The sequence below is a fragment of the Osmerus eperlanus genome, chromosome 23 (assembly GCF_963692335.1).
Source record: "Osmerus eperlanus chromosome 23, fOsmEpe2.1, whole genome shotgun sequence".
In the NCBI taxonomy this organism is placed as follows: domain Eukaryota; kingdom Metazoa; phylum Chordata; class Actinopteri; order Osmeriformes; family Osmeridae; genus Osmerus; species Osmerus eperlanus.
The window spans coordinates 3,922,992-3,948,352 of NC_085040.1; the positions used below are offsets into that span (position 1 = coordinate 3,922,992).

General features: G+C 48.5%; 1 protein-coding gene across 4 annotated transcripts in view; it reads right to left on the reverse strand.

Moving 5' to 3' along the window:
- pcdh7b (protocadherin 7b) overlaps positions 1–21,675 on the reverse strand; it is a 106,345-nt gene extending 84,670 nt beyond the window's left edge. For 2 of the 4 annotated variants that reach the window (XM_062449229.1, XM_062449228.1), the window contains exon 1: positions 17,653–21,675. In XM_062449229.1, coding sequence (XP_062305213.1) covers positions 17,653–20,745 — 3,093 coding nt within the window. In that variant the 5' untranslated portion in view covers positions 20,746–21,675. The remainder of the gene's footprint in view (positions 1–17,652) is intronic. The other 2 variants (XM_062449231.1, XM_062449230.1) reach the window with 1 other exon arrangement.
- Positions 21,676–25,361: the final 3,686 nt, after the last annotated feature.

Consider the following 25,361-nt stretch of genomic DNA (forward strand, 5'->3'; position numbering starts at 1 on the left):
AGCAATCACAGAGAAGACTATCAGAAGACTTCAAATACTTGTTTTTTGTTGTTTTTCTGTTGATTCTCTCTCGTCTTTCCCTTGGGGGCTAGGAGCCTGGTACACAACCTGATTGCATGCGCAGAGTGTCACCACCGAGGGGACGTTGTTTTGCAATCGTTTTTGTCAGGTTTGTCTTCCTGTTCCTCAGAGTGACTCATGTCTTTTGAGTCACCCTTCTCCGACCTTTCGGAAGGTGTCGCTGTCTCACTCGCGCGCGTACTAATGCACACACGCACACACAAATTGCAATATATGCCGGCACGTTCATGCCCCCACACATGCAACCCTGCCATTAATCGCAGCCTTGTCCAGAGATGCGTGGGTGCGTGTGAGAGAGGACTGGTGGGTTTGAGACTGTACAGAAGCACAGCAGTTGTTGTTGTTTGAACATTGCTTCTTTCATCCCATTGTAGTGGGAATCCCTGTGTGCAGGCATTGTGAGGCATTCAAAAGCACTCCGTGACCATGTTCAAGGTTTAATCCATCTCTCACTGGAGCAAGGTAACATCAGTGGGTGGTCAGGGTCTTGGATTTGATGATGTGGACTACCCTGGCAAGCGCACTGTCAAAAACATAAATAAAAAAACATTGCCTGGAGCTGGCACCGTCACACGTTGATCGTTCTACCTTTCGAGAGCTGGTATCTACCTCTCTTATCGCCGCCATTCGTGCCGTACCTTGCTCGTTTTCTCTTTCGTTCCCTCCCTCGCTTGTTCTCTTCCCCCATGAAGGAGCGTAGAGATAAGTGTGTGGGGGGGGGGGGGAGCCAGCTCTGAGCTCAGACAGCTGGTCCTGTAGGAGATGTTTTGGCCCAGCTCAACTGTTTGTGTTAAACTGGCTTCTCTCCACGGTAGGAGCGAAAAGAGTATCAAAGACGAGAAAAAACGAAGAGAATACAAATATTTCTCCTTTGGGAGATTATCTGCCGATTGACTGGCCAGGAATTTCCCAATAAACACATAGACATAAAGAAAAACACACTGCAAAACCTATCCCTCTTTTCACTGTTTCTGTATCTCCACACCCCCCCGCCCCCCTATGTCTTTTTCTCCTACAATGTGTAACTAGGAGTTCTCGTTAACACCTTGGAACATAGGCGCCGTGCGTGTCAGAGGCTTCGGAATCCATGCATCGTACACTCACATCAAGCCTGACGCATCTGGTACACGCCTCGTTCCGCGAGAGAAGAAGACAAAGAAAGTTTCGAAAAGGGAACGAGCGAAACGAGGGATGAAAGCCAATTCTTCGGCGAACGACTTCTCAGGGAAAGAGTTAGCAGGGAGGGTGGAATGGAAAGACTGAGAATATGTTTGTCTTGGAAAGAGAAAGCGGTAACGAATGGCCCCAGAGCTGGTGGAGTTCCCCCTCTATCTCACGCTGTAGCGTCTGATGATCCCTGACCCCGAGGCCTGCCAACCGTCTGAGGTAGACAGGGGTCACCTAGACGGGGCACGGGGGAGTGAGGAGTTAGAGGAGAGCCAGGTGCTCTTTATAAGCACTCCCATGAGACATGGAGGGGGCCTAAGGCTTGTTTGAATAACAGTCCAATAAGAATGCCTGTTGTTTATCCGACATTGATCCCCCCCCCCCTCCTACGTTTCCCACAAGGCTACGGCGAGGGAACAGTCCTGTCATCAGTGACAGCCATTACAGGAAATCCATATGTAATATCTTCCTCGTTATGAGGGCCTGTAAAAACACACATCAGTAACACAGACAACAAAATGAGAGTCTACAAGGAGAAGTATAACACGTTAGGTTCCGCCCCGTTTTTGACAGATTCGTCTGCCCTGGATAAGATTGGATACAAAATTTGCTTTTGATCAGTGTGAACGAAAATCCCAGTTCTTATTCCTGGGATATATTTGAAAATCACAAATATATTTGAGGCACATTGCAGCATATCTAATTTCCCTCAGTGATGTAAGAGAGGAATGCTCCTTTACGTATACCAAGACTTGCAAAGCAGCGGGGGTATCCAACCAGCCATTCCACAGAAGAAAAGGGAGATGCGTTCAAAGACCAAAAAACTTCAACGCGCCATCTCCATGCTCCCCTTACGTCAACCCCACCCCCCTAAACCCCACCCCCCTAAACCCCACCCCCCTAAACCCCACCCCCCTAAACCCCACCCCCCTAAACCCCACCCCCAATCATTCGCCAACGCACTTTTCTGTGTATGTGTGTGCATATACACCGCATATACTATGTATATTTATATATATATATATATATATACTGTGTATATGAGAGAGAGAGAGAGAGAGAGAGAGAGAGAGAGAGAGAGAGAGAGAGAGAGAGAGTAGATGTATACATATCTCTGATCTATACATAGTAACAAGGGGGCACAGAAGTCATTTTGCCAGTGATGAAACAGTGACCTGGCTGCTACTGAATTTAGAGCCATGCCTTGTCCTGAGGGAAGAGTCTTCTTTTAGGATAGAATGGCAAGCATGACCCTCATCTGCTGGTTTGTCACCTCACACTAATTGAATCGAGCAGCTGAGTAGGAAAGTGGGTGCGTGTGTGTGTGTGGCTCTGTGGGTGCGTGTGTGTGTGTGGCTCTGTGGGTGCATGTGTGTGTGTGGCTCTGTGGGTGCGTGTGTGTGTGTGGCTCTGTGGGTGCATGTGTGTGCGTGGCTCTGTGGGTGCATGTGTGTGTGTGGCTCTGTGGGTGCATGTGTGTGTGTGGCTCTGTGGGTGCATGTGTGTGTGTGGCTCTGTGGGTGCATGTGTGTGTGTGGCTCTGTGGGTGCATGTGTGTGTGTGGCTCTGTGTGTGTGTGTGTGGCTCTGTGTGTGGCTCTGTGTGTGTGTGTGTGTGTGGTTGAAAGATTTCATTCATCCGAGTTTAGGATCGTTTAGTACGAGGTGTCCTCTCTTTGCCTGGACATCACTCTGGATCTGGCCCCACCCTAGCAGCAATACACACTCCACACACACACACACAAACACACGCAGACAGACACGCATAGCAGCCTAAAGCACCAGGGGCGAGTTACATAATTCAACAAATAACTCCTTCCTTAAGTCATAAGCATCACTTTCAAAAATATCTCCTAAGATCTTTTCCCAGCAGTCCCCAGGACTTTCCCAGGGAAATGATGTATTATGAATGTCTTCCCTCTCTAAAACTCTAATTCCTAAGTATATTCTGATGCATGGATTTAATTAAAAACGGCGGAATAAACATTAAAAATGTATGCTTGGAAATTGCCCCCAGTGCTTACTTGATTTCCTCCAACCCTTTTAATATAAAGAAACAATGTTTAAATACAGTTTTATTTCCTCCCAGGCATTAATTAGGGTAAGATACTGAGGAGTTCTGCCTTGTACTCACCAAAGACCTGATAAGACATCAGAGAGCGGAGGCTGAAGCCCCGTGCTGGGCATTATGTAACAAGCTCACTGTCACCACGACCTGACAGGGTTTGACCAAGGCAGTGCTAAGCACCGTGTCCCGATTAGTACACTGGGAACTGTGTTGCGACCGAGGCGGAAGGGGGAGAGGAGAAGATTCCCTAATTGCCAAATCCAGGGCAGATGTTTTATGCGAAGATGCTAGGTGGGATAGGGAGGGGGGGGGGGGAGGGCTCGTGTGACAGTCTACTTTAGGTCGCGCCAGCGAGTTCCTCAGATACCTCCGTATTTGAACAAACACACATGTAAGCAGGACTCAGTCGGGGTCATAGGAGCACAGACACAAGTGTAGGCTTGTTCTGGTTAAATGGCTTTTCACCACCAAATCCTCGCAGCCCTGGGGCAAGTCCCGGTGTTTTCTTTGGGGAACAGGGAGGGAATACCATGAGAGGTATCCCGGGAATGTCTCCCGGCTTCCTCCCCAAGTGGCAGCTCGTTCCTCCCTGGCTGCTGGGATAGGCAGAGCCCCGCCCCTGCTGATCCCGGCAGAGCCACATCAAACGCACACCGCACCGAACAGGCAGCGGCTACACAGGGATCTGGGGCCCCCGAAATGTGGCAGCCGATACAGCAATTTGGAAAGGAACAAAAGCAAACACACCTAAAGCCAGCATTATGGGTTTAAGCTTGAAATAACCACTGAGCGCTTGGAGCCAATCGGAAAGGGGCGGGGGGTTGACGTTTGTGTGTGTGTGTGAGAGAGAATGAGAGAGAGGGGTTAAGGGATAGAAAGCAAGTGATTATATGGGAGAGAAAACCAGAGAGATGGGGAACACCAAGGTATAGGAGGTGAGTGGAGCAAATGAGTGGGAGGGAGAGAGAGAGAGGTGGAGGGAGAGAGAAAGCGAGAGAGAGACATTGACAGAGACAGAGAGAGAGAGAGAGAGAGAGAGAGAGAGAGGGGAGGGAGGTTGACACAAGCAACACGGAAACTGCACACAGCTATTTTTCACGCTCCTGCCTCTGTATCTGCACACCATTCCAATGCACGCAGAGCCTCGAGCAGCCTTCCAGCCCCCCTAGTTTCATCATTTCTCAAACCTGTCACTTCCTTTTGTGACTGGTGCAGTGTGAGGGAAGGAGCTTTATGTTGTAACAACTACAGTTGTTGTTGTTGGCGTCGAGAGAGAATGTGAACATGCGGTGGTTTGGCGCGTCTTCGCCGGTTGTTCCCACAATGCCTCGCTCTCGGGGGGGGCGCAACCCCCGACAAGGCATGGAAAACGATTTGGACAAGTGGGTTCACCTTTGGCAGCCACACTGAGACATATATGTGGCTGTTTAGCGGGAACGCGGGTCCGAGGAATGGAGGCCAGGAGCCGTGGACGCGACTCGGAACGCTGCAGCAGAAGTTGTGATACATAATCGACGTGCATGATCGTGATGAAAACATGCCCTTCTCCAGTTGCTTGGAATTCCAAGGTGTCATTTCTCTTTCTCTTTCTCTCTCCATCTCTCCCCCCCTCTCTCTCTCTCTCTCTCTCTCTCTCTCTCCCTCCCTCCCTCCCTCCCTCCCTCCCTCCCTCCCTCCCTCCCTCCCTCCCTCCCTCCCTCCCTCTCTCTCTCTTTCCCTCTCCGTATCGCTATCACCCTTTTTCTCTCCTTCTCCTTGCCTTCCCTTGTAAAAGGGCGGCGCACTCCTTTGACACCTCCCTTGTGTTGATGAAAACGCCTCAGCCTCCGTCTCTCCCTCTCTGTCAGAGGTAGGTGTTGAGGCGCTAGGCGCCGAAGCTATAAAAAAAACAGTCCTGACAACTACAGGCATTTTGAATTCCGTCGACGTCGACTGGGCTGGGACCTAGCACGGTCCCAGCCCCGGGAACATCATGCGCACACACACACAAACTCAGTCTAAATCCCTGCCCGGAGTGTTCATTTTGAGTTTCAACTTGGCGACAGACAGGCCTGGAGACGGAGTTGGGGCTAGTAATCAAAAAGCAGACGGACACACACACACACACACACACACACTCTTTTCTTTCACTACCTGCAGCTTCCACTGCTGACAACCAGGACCCGGAACAGCCTTCTAATATAGAAGGCACATAGAGTATACACCAGACTGCATGTATTCTATGAGTGCAGTATATGGCGGTAATATGAGGGCCTATGGTAGATGCCTAAGTTTTACTGTTGTACCTCGTATGCAAATCTATTGTTTACCTCACGTGACTCTACAAGATGACAGTCATTGCGATGAAAATATGTTTTGAGGTCAGCTGCTAGTAACAAATGCATGCTTCTACCCCAACAGACACAGACTCACACACACACACACACACATAGAAACAGGAAAAACACCTCATTCCTAGTTAATGCGTTTCTTCCCGTCCTACCAGTTCCTGTCACACACAACAGCACTGTGATGTACGATGATCTGTATTCCTGTCAGCACAGTCGGACGTTTAACGTGCCACTGCAGACAGATGAGGGTGTGTGACAACTCCCCTCCCCCCACACACAAACACGCACGCAGCTCTCCGAGTCTGAGTAAATGTTTACAGCGCGTAGCCCCTATTTGATCGGAGACACGGATACTTATTTGATCTGGGCCGGACCCACTCATTCATATTCTCTCTCCACTTCTCCTTAGAGAACTGGAAGGCAGGGATGAATAGGCGACCAAACCTTTTATTAGTTTGTCGGGGAAAGCGTCCGTGTGTGTGTTTGATACCACCCGGTTCCTATGTGGATGCGTGCGCTTGATGCGCCCGACCTTTGCGGCGCGTGCCTCGTGAAATAAGGAGGAGCTTTTTGAACGCGGGCGAATTGACGGGTCGAACCGCATCAAGCTCATGCTCTCTTTAATCCGCCTGGGGAACACCGTGTCCATATTGCTCGTCAGAAACACGTATGAGAGGTTTTGGGCTGCAAAGAGAGAAGCTGCAAAGTGGGGCAGAACCGCAAAAAAAAAAAACGAAACACGGTTAACTAGCAACTGATGCAGACGAAACCCCGAAACAGATCATCTCATTAAGAGCTGTAGTGAGGGACAAACAATGTTTGTCCCTCACTACAAGAGCCTCCGTGAGTTATGGGAGGACAGGACCTTTTTGTGGAGACACTCATTCTCTCTGCCTCGCCTAATTGAATTTCTTGAATTAAAGGTTGAATGGGGGGTGTGGGCGCAAATGACTGCTATCCCAAAGACATGCCTCAAAGCGGGGGAGACAAGCCGGGTAAGCTGGCGTTGATCTAGGAGGGAGCAGCCCCGCCAAACGAGCGGCTCAGCTGTCTCCTCTTTGATACGCTTTCACCCGTCCAGGTGGCTCGATAAAATCCCGAGGTCCCCCGACATGACTTTCTCACGCCCGGGACGCTGTGTTTCACTCAGCAAGAAGGCTCGACATCATGACAGCATAGAGGAGGGAGGGGAGGGAGGGAAACTGTTTCCAATAGTGCCAGGGAATTTAATGGACCCCAATGTGAGGAGAACTAAAGAGGTATGAGTGTGGGGGGGGGGGGGTCTGAAGGTATTTCCATAGAAACACAGCAGTGCCGGTGGATACGGCCCACCCAGGGGTTCTCTGTAAACACTGGCGCCGTGTTCTGGTAAAGACCAAAGTCTCCCCCACCCACCCACAGCACAAACACACACATTAGGCTGGCTCTTCAGCCTAATTACAGTATGTGGGCACAGCTACACATGTGAAAAGGTGTAATTGCAAGGTAATGGATTGAAATGTCCTCAATTCAAGCCACCGAGGTAGACAAATAGAAAAACAGTTGAGTTGGGAAACGATGAACAGTGGTAGGACACACATCCTGGGAAGTAAATCCCCCCCCCAAAAAATAAAACAGGGATTGGGCAGTGGGGGTGACAGGGACACAAAAGTTGAGCGATTAAACATTGAGCAACAGTCTCTCCTTATTCCATGGAGGGACCGCCGCATAAATGTCCCCCGTGCTGCCGCTTAGATCTTCGTCAGAAAGCCACTAGCCCTCGCGCGCACGACGGGTTCGTGAGCACACCGCGCTCTTTTACATAGTTATGCTCCCAGCATGCTGCCTCATTGAGAGAGCGAAGCGTGTTATTAATACCTCATAATAGAGAGATTTAATGTCACGAGGCCCACTTTGACTTGGAACCATCGGGGAGAAGCGGGCGGACAGACACAATGTTCATAACGCTGAAGAAAGTTGGGGAGGACGGAATGACCTGGATTCTGCGCCGTTCTTCATTAGACTAATCATCTTATCGCCTACAGACGTGTCATTTTGATTGATATCCGTTCCTCTATGCACCCCTCCAATCCCCCCCCCCCCCCTCTTCTTTCCAGACGTCGTCAAGGCCCGAAAAAAACAAGCAACAAATGGAACGTTTTCTCATTTCTACGCCTCCTTGAATTTACCCTGCTCCTCCCCCCCCCCCCCCCCCCACCCCAGGCATTCTGAACCACTGAATCTGCTGTGTAATTTACAAATGGCTATTGTTTCCCCAAGTGCTGTGTCGGTCCAGCCCTGTCTTCAACGGACCGTGGCAAACACCAGTGTATGTGGCTCTGATTATTCTTTCCCGTCTGTTCTCTTTTGTAGGATTCAAATAGGCACACAAAATGGCTGCAAAACTATCCAAGCTCTAATCTGTGGTCAACACATTGACTGTGTGGGGGTATTACTGGACAGGACAGGATAAAAAGAGAGGGACAAATAACATTCAATCCCCCCCCCCCTCCCCACACACACACACACACACCACCACCCTTTTTTCATACCCAGGAGGTAAAGCTGAGAGAGAGAAAGAGAGATAGGAGTAACCATTGATGGTGAGAGAGAAAAAAGAAATTGGGCACCGCAAATCAATACCCCCAACCATATTAAATGGCTTGTTTCTCCATCTGCAGGAGAATATTTCTCTCAGAGGTAAACATTAGAGTCGAGCTGGACGACTTAGTAATTTACAACATAAACCTGAGGCTACGGGGGGCGACTTTATGGACGTAAACACTGTGAAGGCAGGCTAAATGAGGCTAGCCTAGTAGCATATAGCCCTCTCGAAGACACACATTCATGGTGGTGTCCGACAGCCCTCCAGTTGAGTAATGGTATGAAAAGGGCTGGGATGCAGCAAGCCCTCTCAATCACCGCATAATTCCTCTAACGATGTGACAAGTGCTGCATACAGTAGTTGCTGGGATGACGGAGAGAGAGGGGCGAGGGAGGGCGAGTCGGAGAGAGCGAGGGAGGGAGACAGAGTGAATCAGAGAGGGAGAGAGATCGAACGAGAGCGGGCGCAAAAGAGAGAGAGAGAGCGAGAGCTAGGAAGGAGACAGAGAGGGGGGGGGGGGGCGGAGTGAAGGAGGGTAGAGTGAAAATTAGCATTCCTGAAAGGCCCTGCGGGACTTCATAATGCAGTAGATTTGATAGCAGACATAGAGCCGTAGCGGGGGGGGGCTGCTCATGAACTCCCTGGCTCTCTCCGTGACCTTCATTCTCTGGGAGGCGGTGGGTAGCAGAGAAGCCGGCTAGCTCCGCCACGGGAAGACAAGATTTATAGGTGGGCTCTAATAGCAGCTCTCTGCCAGGTAAGGCCTCATCGATATAGGCCCTCTCCTGCCCCTCCTCACCCGCTAATGAATATTTCTGCTAGGGTGCACACATCTCTGACAAAGATTCTTTGAGCAGGGAGAGGAGGAGAGAGGAAGAGAGATAGTGTGCATGTGTGTTTAAGTGTGTGTGTGTGTGTGTGTGTGTGTGTGTGTGTGTGTGTGTGTGTGTGTGTGAACAAAACACACACACACACAGGCATGAAGATGGAAAACGTATGCCCGCACATTCACACACTCTTAATCGACATGTACAGAATATATACAATAAAGAAACCCCACACTCACAAACACAAGCTTCTAAACCCCAAACAGTACACACTGGGATTTACCTACACACACACACACGCACACACACAGGATATTGAAACCCTCTCAGGCATGTCTGCTGTGTTTGTGCCTTGTGTGCTTGATGATGGAGAGGTTGAACTGGGGAGAACCCTGTTGCTCTCCTCTTATGCTGACTGCTCAGGAGTCCTGCACACACACACACACACACACACACACACACACACTCACACACAGACAACACACTATCTCACACACAGGAAAATCAGTACCCCCCTCTGTCACCAACACACACACGCGCACAAATGCACGGCCAGCAACCCTAGAGCGTGATGGATGGCTGGTGAACACTCCACCTCCTGTTCCATACACAGATCATCTCATTAAGAGCTGCGTGTTGTGGGCTTTGCCAGAAAAAGGGCTAACAGCCACATTCAAGTTGTCCTCTCCTCCCAAGTCAAGTCCAATCCATTAGACCCACAGACAGGAGGGTCAAAGTGCATAGGAATGACTGCGCCTGTTAATAAAATGCTATCCTTCAGACAAATATTCTGGGGTTTAGGACTGCATTATTTATCTTGGCTCGTTTCTTGATCCTGCTTCTGCCGCCGGAAGATCTCTCCCGTCTTCATATTTCAACAGCTCTCTGTCAATACATAGAAGAAACTGGGAATTGGTGCCAAAGGAGCAGGTTGTAAGTGGGAAGTAGTGTGTGTGTGTGTGTGTGTGTGTGGTGACTGATAGAGAGAGTGAATGCAGGTGTCAGTCTAGGTGTCAGGGCCCTTAAGAAATCAATCCGATTCTGAACTCCAGGTGAAGGTTATATCTATTAAACTGGTCAGACTACAGAGTTGAACTTATCAACTTTTTGTCTGCTGTCAGCAACCTGGAACCCACACGCACAGACGTACACGCACACCATGATCAGCTCGCCGGCAAACTTCCGACGAGCTCCCTTCACTCTGTCCGTCTTCAAAATAGCATGCCAGTCAAGATGTATTTCTTTCAACCACAACAGCCTCTTCACAAACAAGTTCAGCTCCCTGCAGCGACTGATCCGATTGGTCGGCGAAATGGGCTGGTGCCACGGAGACTAAATTATGGAGCAAAGTGTCTGCCCGTTATGGCTGTTTTTCTCATTTTCATGAAGGACGTGTTTGTGCGTGTTTGAGTGTGTGTGTCTGTGCCTGTGTCTGTGTGTGTGTGTGTGTGACAACATCGCCGGGGTGGTTTAGATCACCCTAGACGGGGCCAGGGACCTCCTGGCAGTTCCCTTGACACCTTGACACCATCATGTGAACACCGTTGACAGGGAGTGATTCATCTGCTGTCGCACGTTGCTCACACTTGCTCACACACACATACACACACACACACATAGTGGCTCACACAGCAACCTTGCAAAACACACACGCATGCACACAGTCACACAGCGGCGTACAGAGAAAGACACCTAGCAAGGCGACCCACATAAACGTTAAGCGACATGTACACGCCGCCCATTACCAAGTGCAATACGATAAGCATTCCTGGACGACACTACGCTACATGGAAGTCTGTGTATGACGACGCAATTTTCATGAGGAGCAGCGAAGCAATTGTGCGGCCCATTGGTTCCGAGAAAATAAACAAACCCAACTGTGTCTGGTCCCTGATCTTCCATGTTGACGGAGAGCCATTCCCGCTGGGTTACAGAACAGCAGAACTACTGCATTGTAGTGGCATCCCTAACCAGCTAGCCAGAAATGCTACTATGCAGTCAGAGCACTACGGGGAGCGAAAATTGCGTCTCTCATCAGCTTTGAGCTGTCTGTATCAGACATTTACAGAACCTTGTGACAGCCTGAATACAAAGTGTCTCGAGATTGGCAGAGATGAACGTGAAGGACCGGAATTTGATACAGCTAAAGCGAACAGTTACCTGGCAATATAAATCCTTTATTTCCTCCAGCTCAATCTATTGCGCTCGTGGAAAATGAAATTCCATATTGAATGTCATCAAATTGAATGTACTGTAGGACTGCTGGAGATGGGACTTGGAGATGGGACTTGGAGATGGGAGTTGTCGACATTGCCACTTACAATCAGGGGCGAGAAGAGCAATCAAGCAGCGGCTCGACTACATTTCTGACTTCTCCCTCTCTCTCTCTCTCTCTCTCTCTCTCTCTCTCTCTCTCTCTCTCTCTCTCTCTCTCTCTCTCTCTCTCTCTCTCTCTCTCCCTCTCTTTCATCCTCTTATCATGACGAATGTTACGGATGTGTCCAAGCTGATTCCGAGTTACTCAGGACTATTTCCTGCACATTCGTTCCCTGCCTCAGGTCGCAGTCACAAATGTAAGGAGAGAGGGAGGAAGAGAAATATGACTCAAGGTCTCCTTCAGCTCTGCAGTGAATAGAAGTGGTGGATTATTTACTACTCTTCGAGATGATGAGGAGGCTCCCTGACATTAATTTGTATGTCATATAGGGTCACAGTAGCTCCTGCAGAGCTATTAGATCATGTAAATAAAGAAGTTGCCTCCACACCTTACATTAGTACACAAAGCTCAATGTGCTTATAAACAGTCTCTCGGCGGTAAAATGATCGTCAACAATGGAAGAAAGTATAAGGATTTGAATGGTCCTCTTTGCTCTCTCTCTCCCGTTCTCCCTCTCTCTTGTACTCTTGGTCACGGATCCTCGCCATGTCTGTCAGGCTGTCAGGTAACTCTAATCCTTAGATTAGTAATTGCCCTAAGACTAATGTATTCAAATCACCCAACTATATTCTGCGGGATTCTGCTGGCCAGTGCAATTTCACGATTATTACCTCAGACTTTCTCTGTCCTGCTTTTAAGTCTCTCTCTGTCTCTCTCTCCCTCCATCACTCTCTATGTCTCTCCCCCTCACTGTAATAATGAGGACACTTTATTCCACAGTAAAGTACAGTCAAGGGGGGATTTGAACCTGCCACTACTTGATCTGCAGCCAAATGCTCTACCACTGAGTTAAACAACATGCCCACACCACCGTGAAGTGAAATAAGCCATCCGCAACCAATTTGATCACATTAGTGATCAAATTGGTGAAGGAAGGATGGATCCATGGCAGTAAACGCACTGCACCAAGCAAATAATAATGCTATGATTGTAAACAAACCAGCTGATCTTATTTCTCATTTGCCGTCTGACACCAGCATAAGCCCTCAACCTGGCTTCTTTGATCACTGATTTGTAGTGAGATCAAATTTGTCATCTTTGATGAGCAGCTGTTAGTCATATCTCAATCCAGTCAAGCTGCAATCCCAATTTGACCAACAGATCTTCTCTCCCTGAAGCAATTATTGAAACGGTAACAAAGTTGTCCAGCACCATTGCCAACCTACAATTACATATGTCTTCAAAACATACCAAACACACACCTGCAATGTGTTCCCAAATGTGAAATCTGAGATACCAATCCGGGATTGTTTCACAATCTCTGCACAGCCATTTGCATGATAACAGCCAACTTGGTCTATAATGGCTGTCGTTTCCTCTGGCTGCAGAGGCGACCAGTATCAGCAACCACGGGGGAGAAACCCTGACCAAACACGATAAAGCACCAAACAGAACCTCTTATCAAGTAATTACCTTATTGAGCGCAACTGCTGACGGACCGCCTTGGTTGTTCACACAGATAAAATCGGAATCACCGACTTGAGAGCCACACTGAGCTCTGCGGCCCGAAAAACGCAAACAGTGATGAATACTTTTGGAGAGCCCGGATGCGAACATGTAGACCCCATATTGTTTGCGGACGTAGAGAGTCAGACAGATGCTACAGAAGCAAGGTCACGGAGGGTTCATCCCGATAATGAGGTCAGTTGTGGCTTCTGTGAAGTGTTTTGGTGGCTACACTCCTGTTTAGGTTCAAACAAATGAGGCCTGAAGCAAAACGGCTGATTTCCATATTGGCTGCTTCTCGCTGGATCGAGAGTGCTGGAGGGGGGTTGTCACATCCTGTGTTTTGGCCAACAAACACATTCCAGGTGATCCCTATTTGCATGCGGATATTGTTTGTTCGGAGATAGTGTTGCAAGGCGGGAAGATGCCATTTGCAAATAAAATGCCCGACGACTGCGCTGAGCCAGTGGCTGGGAAAGGTTGGAGAGTGGGAGGGGAGGGCAACAGCTGTGCAAGAAGACAGAGAGGTGAGAGCCTGGGATAGGGGGTGAGAGCCTGGGAGAGGGGGTGAGAGCCTGGGAGAGGGGGTGAGAGCCTGGGAGAGGGGGTGAGAGCCTGGGATAGGGGGTGAGAGCCGGAGAGAGGGGGTGAGAGCCTGGGATAGGGGGTGAGAGCCTGGGATAGGGGGTGAGAGCCTGGGAGAGGGGGTGAGAGCCGGAGAGAGGGCATCGTCCAGTCAAGCACACGGCACCGACCCCAGCCCCGAGGCAACATCAGGAGAGGCAGCCTCAGATGACCCAGTTGAGGGGTAGGTTGAGGTGTGTGTTTGTGTGTGTGTGGGGGGAGTGGGGGGGGTTGCCTGCCCTGAGGGCCTGGTGTGACTGGGACAGATCCTCCTGGACGAATGTCTCTGCCTTGAAGGTCTTCCCACGCCAACAAAGAGCGGCTAATGTACTGTGTGTGAATGTGCTAATTAACTATCTAGTTTCAACAAACACTCCCACACCTTAGGGTTGAACAACAATGTAAAAGCAGCAATCACCCAATAGACAATGAGAATGAACATGAGAGAGAGAGAATCATCCAATCTGTGAAGTTTTGGCATAAATTTCAGCTTTGTCTCCCTCTTTTCTGCCCCACGACAGGTGCAGGGTGACACATTGGCTTCTCCTTTCAAGTTCCGCCCGGTTAAACAACCTCCTAAATGTCTGATGTTTGAATAAAAAGGGAGGCTTTGCTTCGCCATTGGTTGCCTGGTTACCTGTGGTCGTGTGGTCATGTGGCCGAGCAGCGCTGTGCGGTTATTTGCAGACTTCTTTTTTTTTAGGGCCTTTTGGAAGGTAAAGGGAGAGGAGATGCCAACCTGATACAAAACATTGCAGTCAATGGGCCTCTCTTTGTATCTCTCTCTCGCTTGTGTTCTCTCTTTCCATCCCAAGTCCCCAGTGAAACAGTATAAACCATTATGTGTACCACTATCAGGGCTCCCTGTCTTGAGTCCTGCTTGTTTCCCTCTCACATTGAAAGATAAGGAAGAACAGGAGGAGAAGGGAAGACAGCGATATTGTGGGTGTGAGACAAATATCCGACGTCTTTTAAAGTGGGTCTTCACAAAAAGCCTGTCACAAATACTGCATTCACTGTCAAACCGATAGACCTTTTGGTCTATGTTTAAATGTTGATTAAATAACAAACAATCAAATCCAATCAGATCAAATCAAATCAAATTTCAGGCAGAGGATTCAGCTGTGTTTGAATTACATAATGTACAAGCAAAAGCATAGGATACTTTATCCTCTTCTATTCTTCAAAAGCAGAGGAAAACTCTTAATCCCCTAATCCAGACTCCCACAGTTCATAGAATACCATAGGAAGCACTGAGAACAAAATAAAGTCAGAAAAAAGGAAGAAAGAAGTAAAGGAAAAAAAGAAAAGAAATCAATAAATAAGAAATACTACTTCAGCGCAAAATAATTCTTATGAACTTGTGAAACTGAAACTAACCAAATGACTTTTAACCTGAGACTCCAGTATGCCTAGCTCCAGTGACCTTAACCGCAAGAACATGACTGGAGCCATCACCTGATCTAATAAAGAATTGCCGCTTTAAAGTCATACTCAGAGCGCACAACCCAGTAAAGGTTTAATCTCTGTAAAAAAGCATCCTTGTGGTTATAGACAGCAATTATCTCTCTAAATATCTACCTTTCACCTGAACATAAAGTGTTGACACTGAGGATTTCATTACCTTGAGACATGTGAAAAATCCATTCAGGAATGTCTGCTTTACACAGTACGGTTGCCTCGTGTTTCTTTGAGGGGCAGTGGCTGGCCTCTAGCACTGTTAGCAATTGAACATTCGTCGAGGAGGCACACCGTTGACAAGTCATCCACAGGGACACAGCCTTCATGTCCTGGCACCCGACGAAAAAACGCTGTGCGTGCAAAAATAGTGTTTGGCGGTGCATCATGCCGTCGAGTGTGTCGACCTATGGGCGTTTTGGTCGGGGGCTGGACATCAAACCACATGAACAAGGACCCATAAAAGCTGTCGCTGTGCGCACCGTGAGGTAAATAAAGAATTATTTAAGTGGAGAATAGCGACACACAATACATGCTGCTGCAGTGAATAGAGTGCCCTTTTAATTATGCATGAGACATCAGCAAGCAACAGCACTCCTCACACTCTGAGCACCAACCCGCTGACACACACCATATTGGACGCTGTTCGAGACACAGAGACCGAATCAAGATGAACCAAAAGAGAAGAGAGCGAGTGGGGAAAAACGAGTGGGGAAATAGCAGGAGGGTAGGTATATGGGGAGTAGAGAGGATTTAAGAGGAAGGAAAAAGAATAAAAGGAAGGCAAGGAGGAACAGATGAGAGTGTACCGTATGAACAATGATTTGGAGGAGACAGAGGTATGGATTGGTGTGTTGGTGTGGGAGATGGCGATAGAGAAGAGAGAGAAAAGACAGACAGAGAGAGAGAGACAGAGAGAGAGACAGAGAGAGAGAGAGAGAGAGAGAGAGAGAGAGAGAGAGAGAGAGAGAGAGAGAGAGAGAGAGAGAGAGAGAGATTTTGAGAGAGAGAGAGGAGAGAGAGAGAGAGAGAGAGAGATTGAGAGAGAGAGAGAGAGAGAGAGAGAGAGAGAGAGAGAGAGAGGGTGGGGTGGGTGGGTGGAACATAAAAAAAAGAGGCTGAGCAAGAGAGGAGTTAGGGTGGGAGGAAGTTGGATTTGGAGAGAGGGAGAAATGCAGAGGCAGATATTGCGCAGCAAGGGACAGAGCAAAAGAGAGCACGGGCAACAACACAGGAGTGGATGGGAACAGAGGAGGAAATGGGAACAGATACAGGAGAGAGAAAAAAGAGGGAAATTAAAAATCCGAGGGTGTGTGGGGGGGGGGGAATGACAGACCAAGAAAAACAGAGAGAATCCAACCAAGTGCTGAGGGAACAGCACTCAGGAATGCACGATGAGTGGCTGCTTACACTATGTAAGAGAGTAATCAATAATGCATTAGACTGCCATAGAAAAACACATGAAACAATAGAGAAAGTGTTCTCTTCCTGGCAAACGCAGATGAAAAGGCATGGCTTTATAATGTATTAACCTAGCTTCGCCTCACTTGACTCCGGCAGGGGAAAATAAAGTAAAAGACCAATAATGATATGAATTGATTAATTCACACCACACACTCCCGAAAAAAGGAATGCCCTGTCGTGCCTCGAGCCGCAAAGGCCTTTTACATTGCAAATGAAAACAGAGTTGGTGATGAGGGAAGAAGAGCCAGACAGAGGTAAGGAACGCTGGAGGGAGAGCATGTGAGAAAGAAAGGAGGAAAGAGGAGGAAGACGGAGAGAAAAGAGGAGAGACGATGGTGTGAAGGAAGGATGGATCCATAAGTAAAGAAATTGGGCTAAGAGATAGAGAGAGAGAGAGAGAGAGAGAGAGAGAGAGAGAGAGAGAGAGAGAGAGAGAGAGAGAGAGAGAGTACACTGCTGGGTTGGTGAATTGATAGAGACACGAGACACCAGTGCAGAGGAATGTTAACATGACCTGCCGGCCCAGATGTTCTTAGTCAAACCGAGGGAGCCCTGTAAAACACGACACCACAGCAAGCATTCCTAACACCGCCACTCCTTGCTACATTTTCAGCTTCCTAATTTCCCCCTTTTCCTTTGTTTCCATCACACACAAAAAAAAAGAGGTAGTGTTGTTATAAAAAGTGGGGCTGGGGCTTGACCTAGCTGACGGGTGCCAAAACTTCCAAGGCCTCCCCAGGGATCAAATAACTGCAAATTAGACCCTTGTGTGAGTTGTCTGGGGCACTGCCACTAATGTGCCCAGGTCAGCAAACATGACGCCCTCCAGTCTGAAAACAAACAGGTCTCCACACTAGCACAGAAAAAAAAGAACAAAAGTGGGGTAGGTGCTGCATTGAAATGCTGCGTTGAAAGGATATCCAAATGGGATATGCACATTCTCGTCTCCCCTTTCAATATTCCATGTGAATGGCACTCCAAACCAAAACAGATCCACACAACTAACTTGACACACATTAGCACCATAAAAAGCAACATAACTACTGACACTATCCCTGTCAGACAGCATTATGATCGAGATTACGCTAAGAGGGAGGAACACACGAACACACATTTCAAACAGAGAGGATTAGACAAAGAAAATCTTTGAAAGTCATCGAGTCTTACCTGTTTGTTGTACTTGTTGATGGTTTGACTGCTGTATTCAGAGCAGTGGTCAGATCCAAGGGAAATGTTATCTCCGGTCCCAACGAATGTGTTCGCAGGGGGCAGATCCTGTACCGCCTGGTGCTTTTTCCCGGCCGTCGGAGACTGTGGATGAAGCTGGACGGTGGGGAGAGGCGAGCTGGACTTGTAGTGCCGGGCCAGATCCGGGCTTCCGGGCCCTCCGTTCACGGAGCGGTAGCGTCCCATCCCGGGGCTGTCCGACAGCTTCTCATTGACGCCGTCGTAGCGTTGGCCATTGGGTTTGGACGCCTCCACGGTCACGATGCTGCTGTACAGCGGCTGCTTGGACTTCTTGTTCTTCTTGTCCTTCTTGGGCTTCTTGCTCTTGTCGTGCTGCTGGGGCGTGAAGAAGTCCTCGTGGTCCTTCTTGCCCGCCTCGTAACCGTTCTTGTTCTTGGGGCGGCAGTAACGGGCCATGACCACGATGAGGATGATGAGGATGACCGTCATGATGCCCGACACCACCCCGATGACGATGCTCAGCCTCTGTTTGCCCAGGTCGTAGTTGGGGTCGCCGGCGATGTTGGTGTTGAGGGGGGTACCCAAGCTCTTGGCCACCTGGGCCTCGACCACGCTGGAGTTGGACAGGGTCTCGTTGACGTAGACGTGGACCAGGGTGGTGGTGCTCTGGGAAGGTTGGCCGCTGTCGTTCACCTGGACCACCAGCCTGTGCAGGCCGTAGTGTTTCTGCTCCAGCTTGCCCACTAAGGAGATGACCCCGCTGCCGCCGTCGATCTCAAACAGCTTGAACGGGTTGCCACCGACGATGCTGTAGCTCAGGTCGGCATTGATCCCCGTGTCCGTGTCGGTGGCCATGACGGTTCGCACCACGGTCCTGACATTGCTGGACGGGGGGAGGAGGGTGTAAGAGCTGTTGATGGGGAAGGTAACCGTCGGGGGGTTGTCGTTCTCATCCATGACAAAGAGAGAGACCGTCGCCGTGGCCGACCTGGGCGGGTCTCCGCCATCCACCGCCTTCACGCGAAAAGTGTAGGCGGTCTTCAGCTCGCGGTCAAAGGACATGGTGGAGAAGATCGTCCCTGTGTCATTCTCGATGGAGAAGATATCCTCCTCCTCCTCGACGAACAGGCTCATTTGGGCGTTTTGCCCCTTGTCGGCGTCCACGACGGTCACCATGCCAACGGGGCTGTTGGGCTGCAGGTTTTCCCGGATGTAAAAGGTGAAGACGTCCTGCATGAACTTAGGCTCGTTGTCGTTCTTGTCGGACACGAGGACGACCACCGTGGCGGAGCCCTGCAGAATGGGCATGCCCTTGTCTTTGGCTATCACTTTGAACTCGTGCCTGTCGGCCTGCTCACGGTCCAAAATCATATGGACTCTGAGGTCCCCCGTGTCTTCATCGATCGAGAAAATTCCATTCACGGATGGGTCCAGAGAATAGGCGATTTCCGCATTTTTGCCACTGTCTGCATCCATGGCCGACAAGGTCATCACCCTCTCACCAGGGGCATTGTTTTCAGGGAAGACCACCTCCACAACGCTCTGGCTGAACACAGGCGGGTTGTCGTTGGTGTCCCCCACCTTGACGATGAGTGAGTTGTTGCTCGCTAAGCTAGGGCTTCCCGAGTCCACAGCAACAATGACAACATTGTACTCCTGTATGGCCTCGTAGTCCAGCGGGGCCGAGGTATGGAGGAAGTATTTCTTTTTGTTCTGCTCCCCCTCCATCTCACTGGCCGGTTTGAGCTGGAAGGGGACGTCCCCCACCACGGTGCAGGTGACGATGCCATTCTCGCCCTGGTCACGGTCAGACACCTGGACCAAGGCTATGGGGGTGTCCACCACCACATCCTCGGCCACGTTGGCGACCCCGTCTTTGAGGAAGATGCGTCCGATTTTGCGGATCTCGATGGCGGGCACGTTGTCGTTCTCATCCTTGATGTTGAGGATCACCGTGGCCTTGTCCTTTGTAGGCGGTTGGCCGCGGTCCCGGGCCATGACGGTGAACCTCAGCTGGCTGACCTCTTCGCGGTCTATGCGGTGCAGCACGCTCAGCCAGCCCGTGCTCTCGTCCAGCCTCAGTAACCTCCTCACTGACTCCGTGGCTGCCCCGAAAACATACTCAATCTGACCGTTCACCCCCACGTCGGCGTCAAAGGCTTTCAGCTGCAGGATGGGGGCACCAGGGGAGCTGTTCTCGGGTAGGTCGGCCTCGTACACGCTCTTCTCGAAGCGCGGGCTATTGTCATTCACGTCGGTGATCATCACCCTGAGAATGGCCTGAGAGGAGCGTGCGGGATCACCCCCATCCCTGACGCGCAACGTGAGCTCATAAGAGTCCCTCTGCTCCCTGTCCAGTGCCCCCTTAATGATGAGCTGGGGCTGCTTTTCGCCGTCCGTCGTATCAGCAACTTGCAGTTCAAACACACTACTTCTGCTTGCCCCCTCGTCAAATCTCCTCTTGCCTGAGAAAGAATCTCCGTTGTCCGCGCGTCCCCCGGAGCTCGAGCCCAGCCGCCTCGAGCTCTCCCCATCCTGAATAAGCTCATATCTCTCGATGCCATTTCTGCCAAAATCTCTGTCTGTGGCCGGGGGCAATAGATAAAGGGTGCCAATAGGTCTGTTCTCTTCCACAGACAAAGTCAGAACAGGTGAGGGGAATGATGGGGTGTTGTCATTTATGTCTAAAATGATTACTTTTCCTTCAAAAAGATCGACCCAGCTCTGCGCCGGTCCAATAACGGACACTTCAAAATCGATGAAACATTCATTTTCATCAAATATCATTTGGCACTGTTGTAATTTTTCACGGTCTATCCGTCGTTCATTGGTGGTCAGCTCGCCTGTAATGTTATCTATTTTGAAAAAATCTGAGCCGGACTCGAGCGTAAATGTAACCTCACCGGACCCGGCAACAATTTTGAGGTCTGCTGCTACGTTTCCTACCCTGACATCGGCGGGTCCCTCCTCAGCCAAGCGATATCGGAGCACTTGCTTAGCAGCGGGCTGATTCAGCAGCTGCAGGATGATAATACAGTAGCATAGATAGTCCACTGCGCCAGTAGTCCTCATTGTTCCACCTGAATGAATTTACTTGATTATGAAGCCTGAAATCGAATTTGTATACGAGTTCTTAGCTGAGTAGCCTATATTTTTATCTGTTAAACAATGTTCGTTTTCGGTTAGGTTTTAAGTCCTCCGTTTCAGGATGCGTGAGACTTCATTCTCCGGACGCCCTCCCACTCTGCCTCAACTGCAGTGAACAGCAAGTGCGCGGGCTATTCTCTCTGCTTTTTTGCGTTTGTATTCAATATTTTGTTCTTTTCTTATTTTAATAAAGACACATTCCGTGAAAAGCACAAATGCAACAGTCCGTGCGCTACTGTTGTAGCCTCTGTCATGAAAGCATTATGACATGATCATGCAAATGTCCAAACAGTTTTGTCAATTCACTTCAAATTTAAATCAGTCAATTTCAGTTTGAAAACGTATCCTGGAATTGCAATTCAAATAAAGAATCCTTCCTTTTTCGGTGGGCTATCCAAGATGACTCCGTCCAAAGATATTTCCAAATACAGAATAAGAGTGATGAGACTGCCCGCACAGATTCCGAACTCTTGAAGACACAGGAGCCTACTGTATGGAGCTGCCCGTCCTCTTACCTTGAAGATGCGAATAAGCAGAATATGATCTGCCCTGTAGACTATCCAAGCATCCGTGCGCTCTGATTTCTCAAGTCTCTTTAATGTGTGATAGTTCGCTCACTTGCAGGCAATGAGGAAAAACTCCCTGGCCAAAAAAAAAAAAAGAATGTTACTGCGGAGATCAGGAAAAAAGAGAGGAACACAGAAAATTGTAATTCCGATGAAGGTATTGAGAATAATTAGTACAATTTCAACGATGAATTCCTTATTCTGTCCCACATTCTTAGTCTACTTGCCAGTCGGCACCTCACCTGCATAAGCGCTGCGTGCGTTTGCAGCCCCTATCTGCGGCACTGTGAGACCGATTCACAAATGATATTGCAGTCTTGCGCGCTTTCTCCACCCCCTCCAGTTTCTCTCTCCCGAGCGCACGTACAGGGTTGAACTTGATCGGTAGGTCTAAAGGGTAGTCGACAACTATTTGACGAGGAACAGAGAATCAAGGAAAATTGCATTTACTTAGGACAGTAGGCAATTTAACGAAAGTGACTCAGTCGTGGAAAGAAAATGCAATGTTCCTGCCTTTTTTACCTCACAACCTGAAACCGTTTTGGTTGGGGATACGGTGAGGTTTGTTTTAGAGTCTGTTGTCGTGTAGTCTAAATAAACAGAGGGTTATGTTGTTAGCTTGTGGCATATTTTACTATCGAATTTACAGGATTTGTGCATTCAGCATTTAATGCAGACATAAAACCCTGTTGGGAGAAAATGTATTACATTTGTTTGTTTTTCGGGATGTGGACAGTGGTCATACGTTTCTTACAAAGGCTCAACCTGCCTCCAATGTTACCAAAACTTTTGTATATTCGGTAATCAACTAAATAAATCGACAAAAGCACATTGACATGTATTTCTCTCACAAATCACTCTCTCTCTTTCTTAGGGTACATGCCAGTGGGGAGACGGTTTGGAATGCACAGTCTTGTGGCTTGCCTGTGGTCACTTTATGAACGCGGGTGGTCGACTGCAGGTGGCTTGGCTATTCGGCGCAACGCGCGCAGTGTTGCCTATTAGCTTTAAGCTCTTAATGGCTACCCCTTTCATTTGATTCTCTATCGTAGCCTATTCGCCATCACCCGATGACCGGAGCACACCTATGTGTTCGGTTTGGCCAAATGGAACCGGCAACAAATATTCTGTCACCCTTTTTGCGTGTATAGACGTGGTAAGGGCTGTGCGCGCGAGTGTGCGTGCAGGTGAGTAAAATTAGACATAATAAAGGCTACTAGTGTTCTTCATCGTACCTCGTGCGAGGGCTTCCCTTTACCGGTTTGACATGTGGATGAGGATAACCTAGCCTACGTGCGGTTACGGTATAGTAAGGCAGTGCAATAAAGTAGGATGAGCGAGAATTGGAGAGCGTGAGAGAGGGCGGCTGTCCACTGCTGCAGATGCATCTTGAGGCTCAGTCGGAATTCCAGCAGTGCTCGGAACCTTACTTACTTACGCCCTCTGTCGTCGGCGGAAATATATCTTCTCATATTTTCCCGATGACTTGCATGCACACTACTGTTGCAGTTATAGATGCACAGATTAGTTTAACTTATGTATTCTGTTAGCCACCCATAAGTAATTTTGTTACTCAAAACAGGCAATTCGATTTTTGTTTTATATATAGTTTTGGCAATTACTCAGCAAGTACCATAACCACTAGAGGGTGTACACCTGGACAATTCATCATAATAGTTTATATTTGGTAATAAGGCCAATAACAAGTGTTTGTGAATTGTTGGTTTGGTTTTAACTTGTTCCCAGACTTGCTCTGGAATAACATCATTGTAAACAACAGCTCTGTCATTTAAATATGAGGTTTGATTTGAATCCAGATATGTAGGCTACCTAGGACATCAGATCATATAAACACTGTTAGAATTCTTGTAAAATAGCATCCCCCATAACAGTTAAAAACAACAAAAATCTCCTAATTCTGTAACCGTGCCGTAACACAGTGAGACTGCGACTATGACAAGTCTGAACAGTTCAATCTGTCACCCATCTAAAAATACCTGCTGTAACTTTGCTCCCTCCTTATAGAAGGGAGAGGAGCCACTGTTGCAAAACAATATTTCTGTTAATAATAAATGGGGCAAAGTTGCTTTGAAGTGGGTTCTTGTCTGATCCCAGTGGTGTGCTATCTCAGAGTGATGCTACAAGCCACCAGGTGTTTGGACTTTAGCTAGGCTAACTCGCTCAATTAATTATGGACCCACACTGCAGCGTGGGTCCAACAAGGGAAAACTTTTCCTTCATTTGCATATCTGTGCAGCGTAGGTTTTCATCAACCTCAATAGTCATTGTCAAATAAGTATGTGTGTGTGTGTTTGTGTGTGTGAGAGAGAGTGTTTTTCTCTCCTTGGACTGTATTTAACACTGTTCTTGATTTTGTTCCTGATCAATGCTGATAAACTGTGTGTTGGCGGTGTGTTACCAGTGTGTGAACCAGCAGGGGAGAAAGGAGAGAATGTGTTTTTCAGACATGGGAACTTTTTTGGACCATCATTCTTGTGAAAAGTAGAGGCCAGTTTATCAGGCTATCTTTATTACAGTTCCTAGCTCTTCAGTGTCTGTCTTCAAGGTTTCATTTACTGCTTCCTTGCAGTGCTCTTCCATATGGCTCTCCTTTCCTCCCTTCCTTCCCCGTTCTCTCGCTTCCCCTCTCTTTATCTATCTATCTGATAGAGCTGAACATAAATCAGCTTTGCAACACCTGTGTGGGGGTGGGATTTTGAACCTTCTTGTGCCAGCAGAGGCATTGCAGTCAGAGGTGTATATGTCCAAAGCCTTGGCAATCCCTCTTACTCGAACCCTGCATCTTCCTCTAAAGGTATTTTGAGTGAGATATATGTGTATTTCACACATATGTATGCAAATATTCCTTGTATGTGTGAGTGAATTATTATTTGAGTGGACGGTTGTGAAGATGTGTATTTGCATGCACGTGTTTGTGTGTGTGTGTGCGTGTGTGTGTATATCACCTCCTTTTCGCAAACCATGAACACGTGGCCCTGGGTGAAACAGAACAATCCAGTGCGAATGTGCAAAAAGTCCCCTCCGGAACCTGTCTGACCCACTGTTGAGTAACTCTTTGTAGTGGTGCCTGGGAGCTAAACTCTCATGGCATTCCACCTTCAGAAGGAGAAAGAGGGAGGAGCCAACAAGGAGTGACTCAACACTGGAATCCAACTATGACTCCATGATGGAGTCTTCCATCCCTGCTCTCCAACCCCCTTCAGCTAGTACTATTCTGGGACACTCAGCGCCTTGTTCTGCCCACCAACCCCCCCCCCCCCCCCCCCACCACCCTCATCTCCCCGGGGCTCTCAAAAGAGCTGTTGAAGATATCACGTCACATCCCACAACAAGCCTTGCGTTGCGTCCAGTGTGCAAAAGTGTGCAAAAGACTTCACTGGCTGTGTGTGTGTGCATCCCGTTTGTACGTTTCGGTATGTTTCAGGTGGATGGTGCAATAGAGCAACAACAGTTGTACTGTTGTTTTTCAGGCCCGAAAAGTCGCTTTGAATCGTTTTCTTGTTGTCTCCCACATCTCTTTACTTTCTCATTGTCAGTACTTGTAAGCTCATTGTGAAAAGAGTTCGACAATACCATTGTTCTGTGTCGTTTCAAATCCTCTTGACTGTAAGTCATTCAGTTTAATGATTCAGCCTAATGACTTGTCAATATCAAGGTTACGTTTTTGTATCACCATTGGCATTCATAGCACTGGTGTGATCACAGAAGGCATCATTGGGCTGGTTGATACGTGACAAAGTCACACCATACCAGAACACGCTAATTGCAATGGCTCTTGGGTAATCCTCCCACCATAGGAAGATGAGTTACATGGGAATGGAACCAAATCTCGGGCATATGTGTGAAAACTGGTTAAAAATTCACTTCGGAGTGATGTGACATCCTGAACATATACTGCAAACATGATTTCCAAAACTTCAGAAGGTGTTGCATTTGTGGATGGCGGATAGTTTT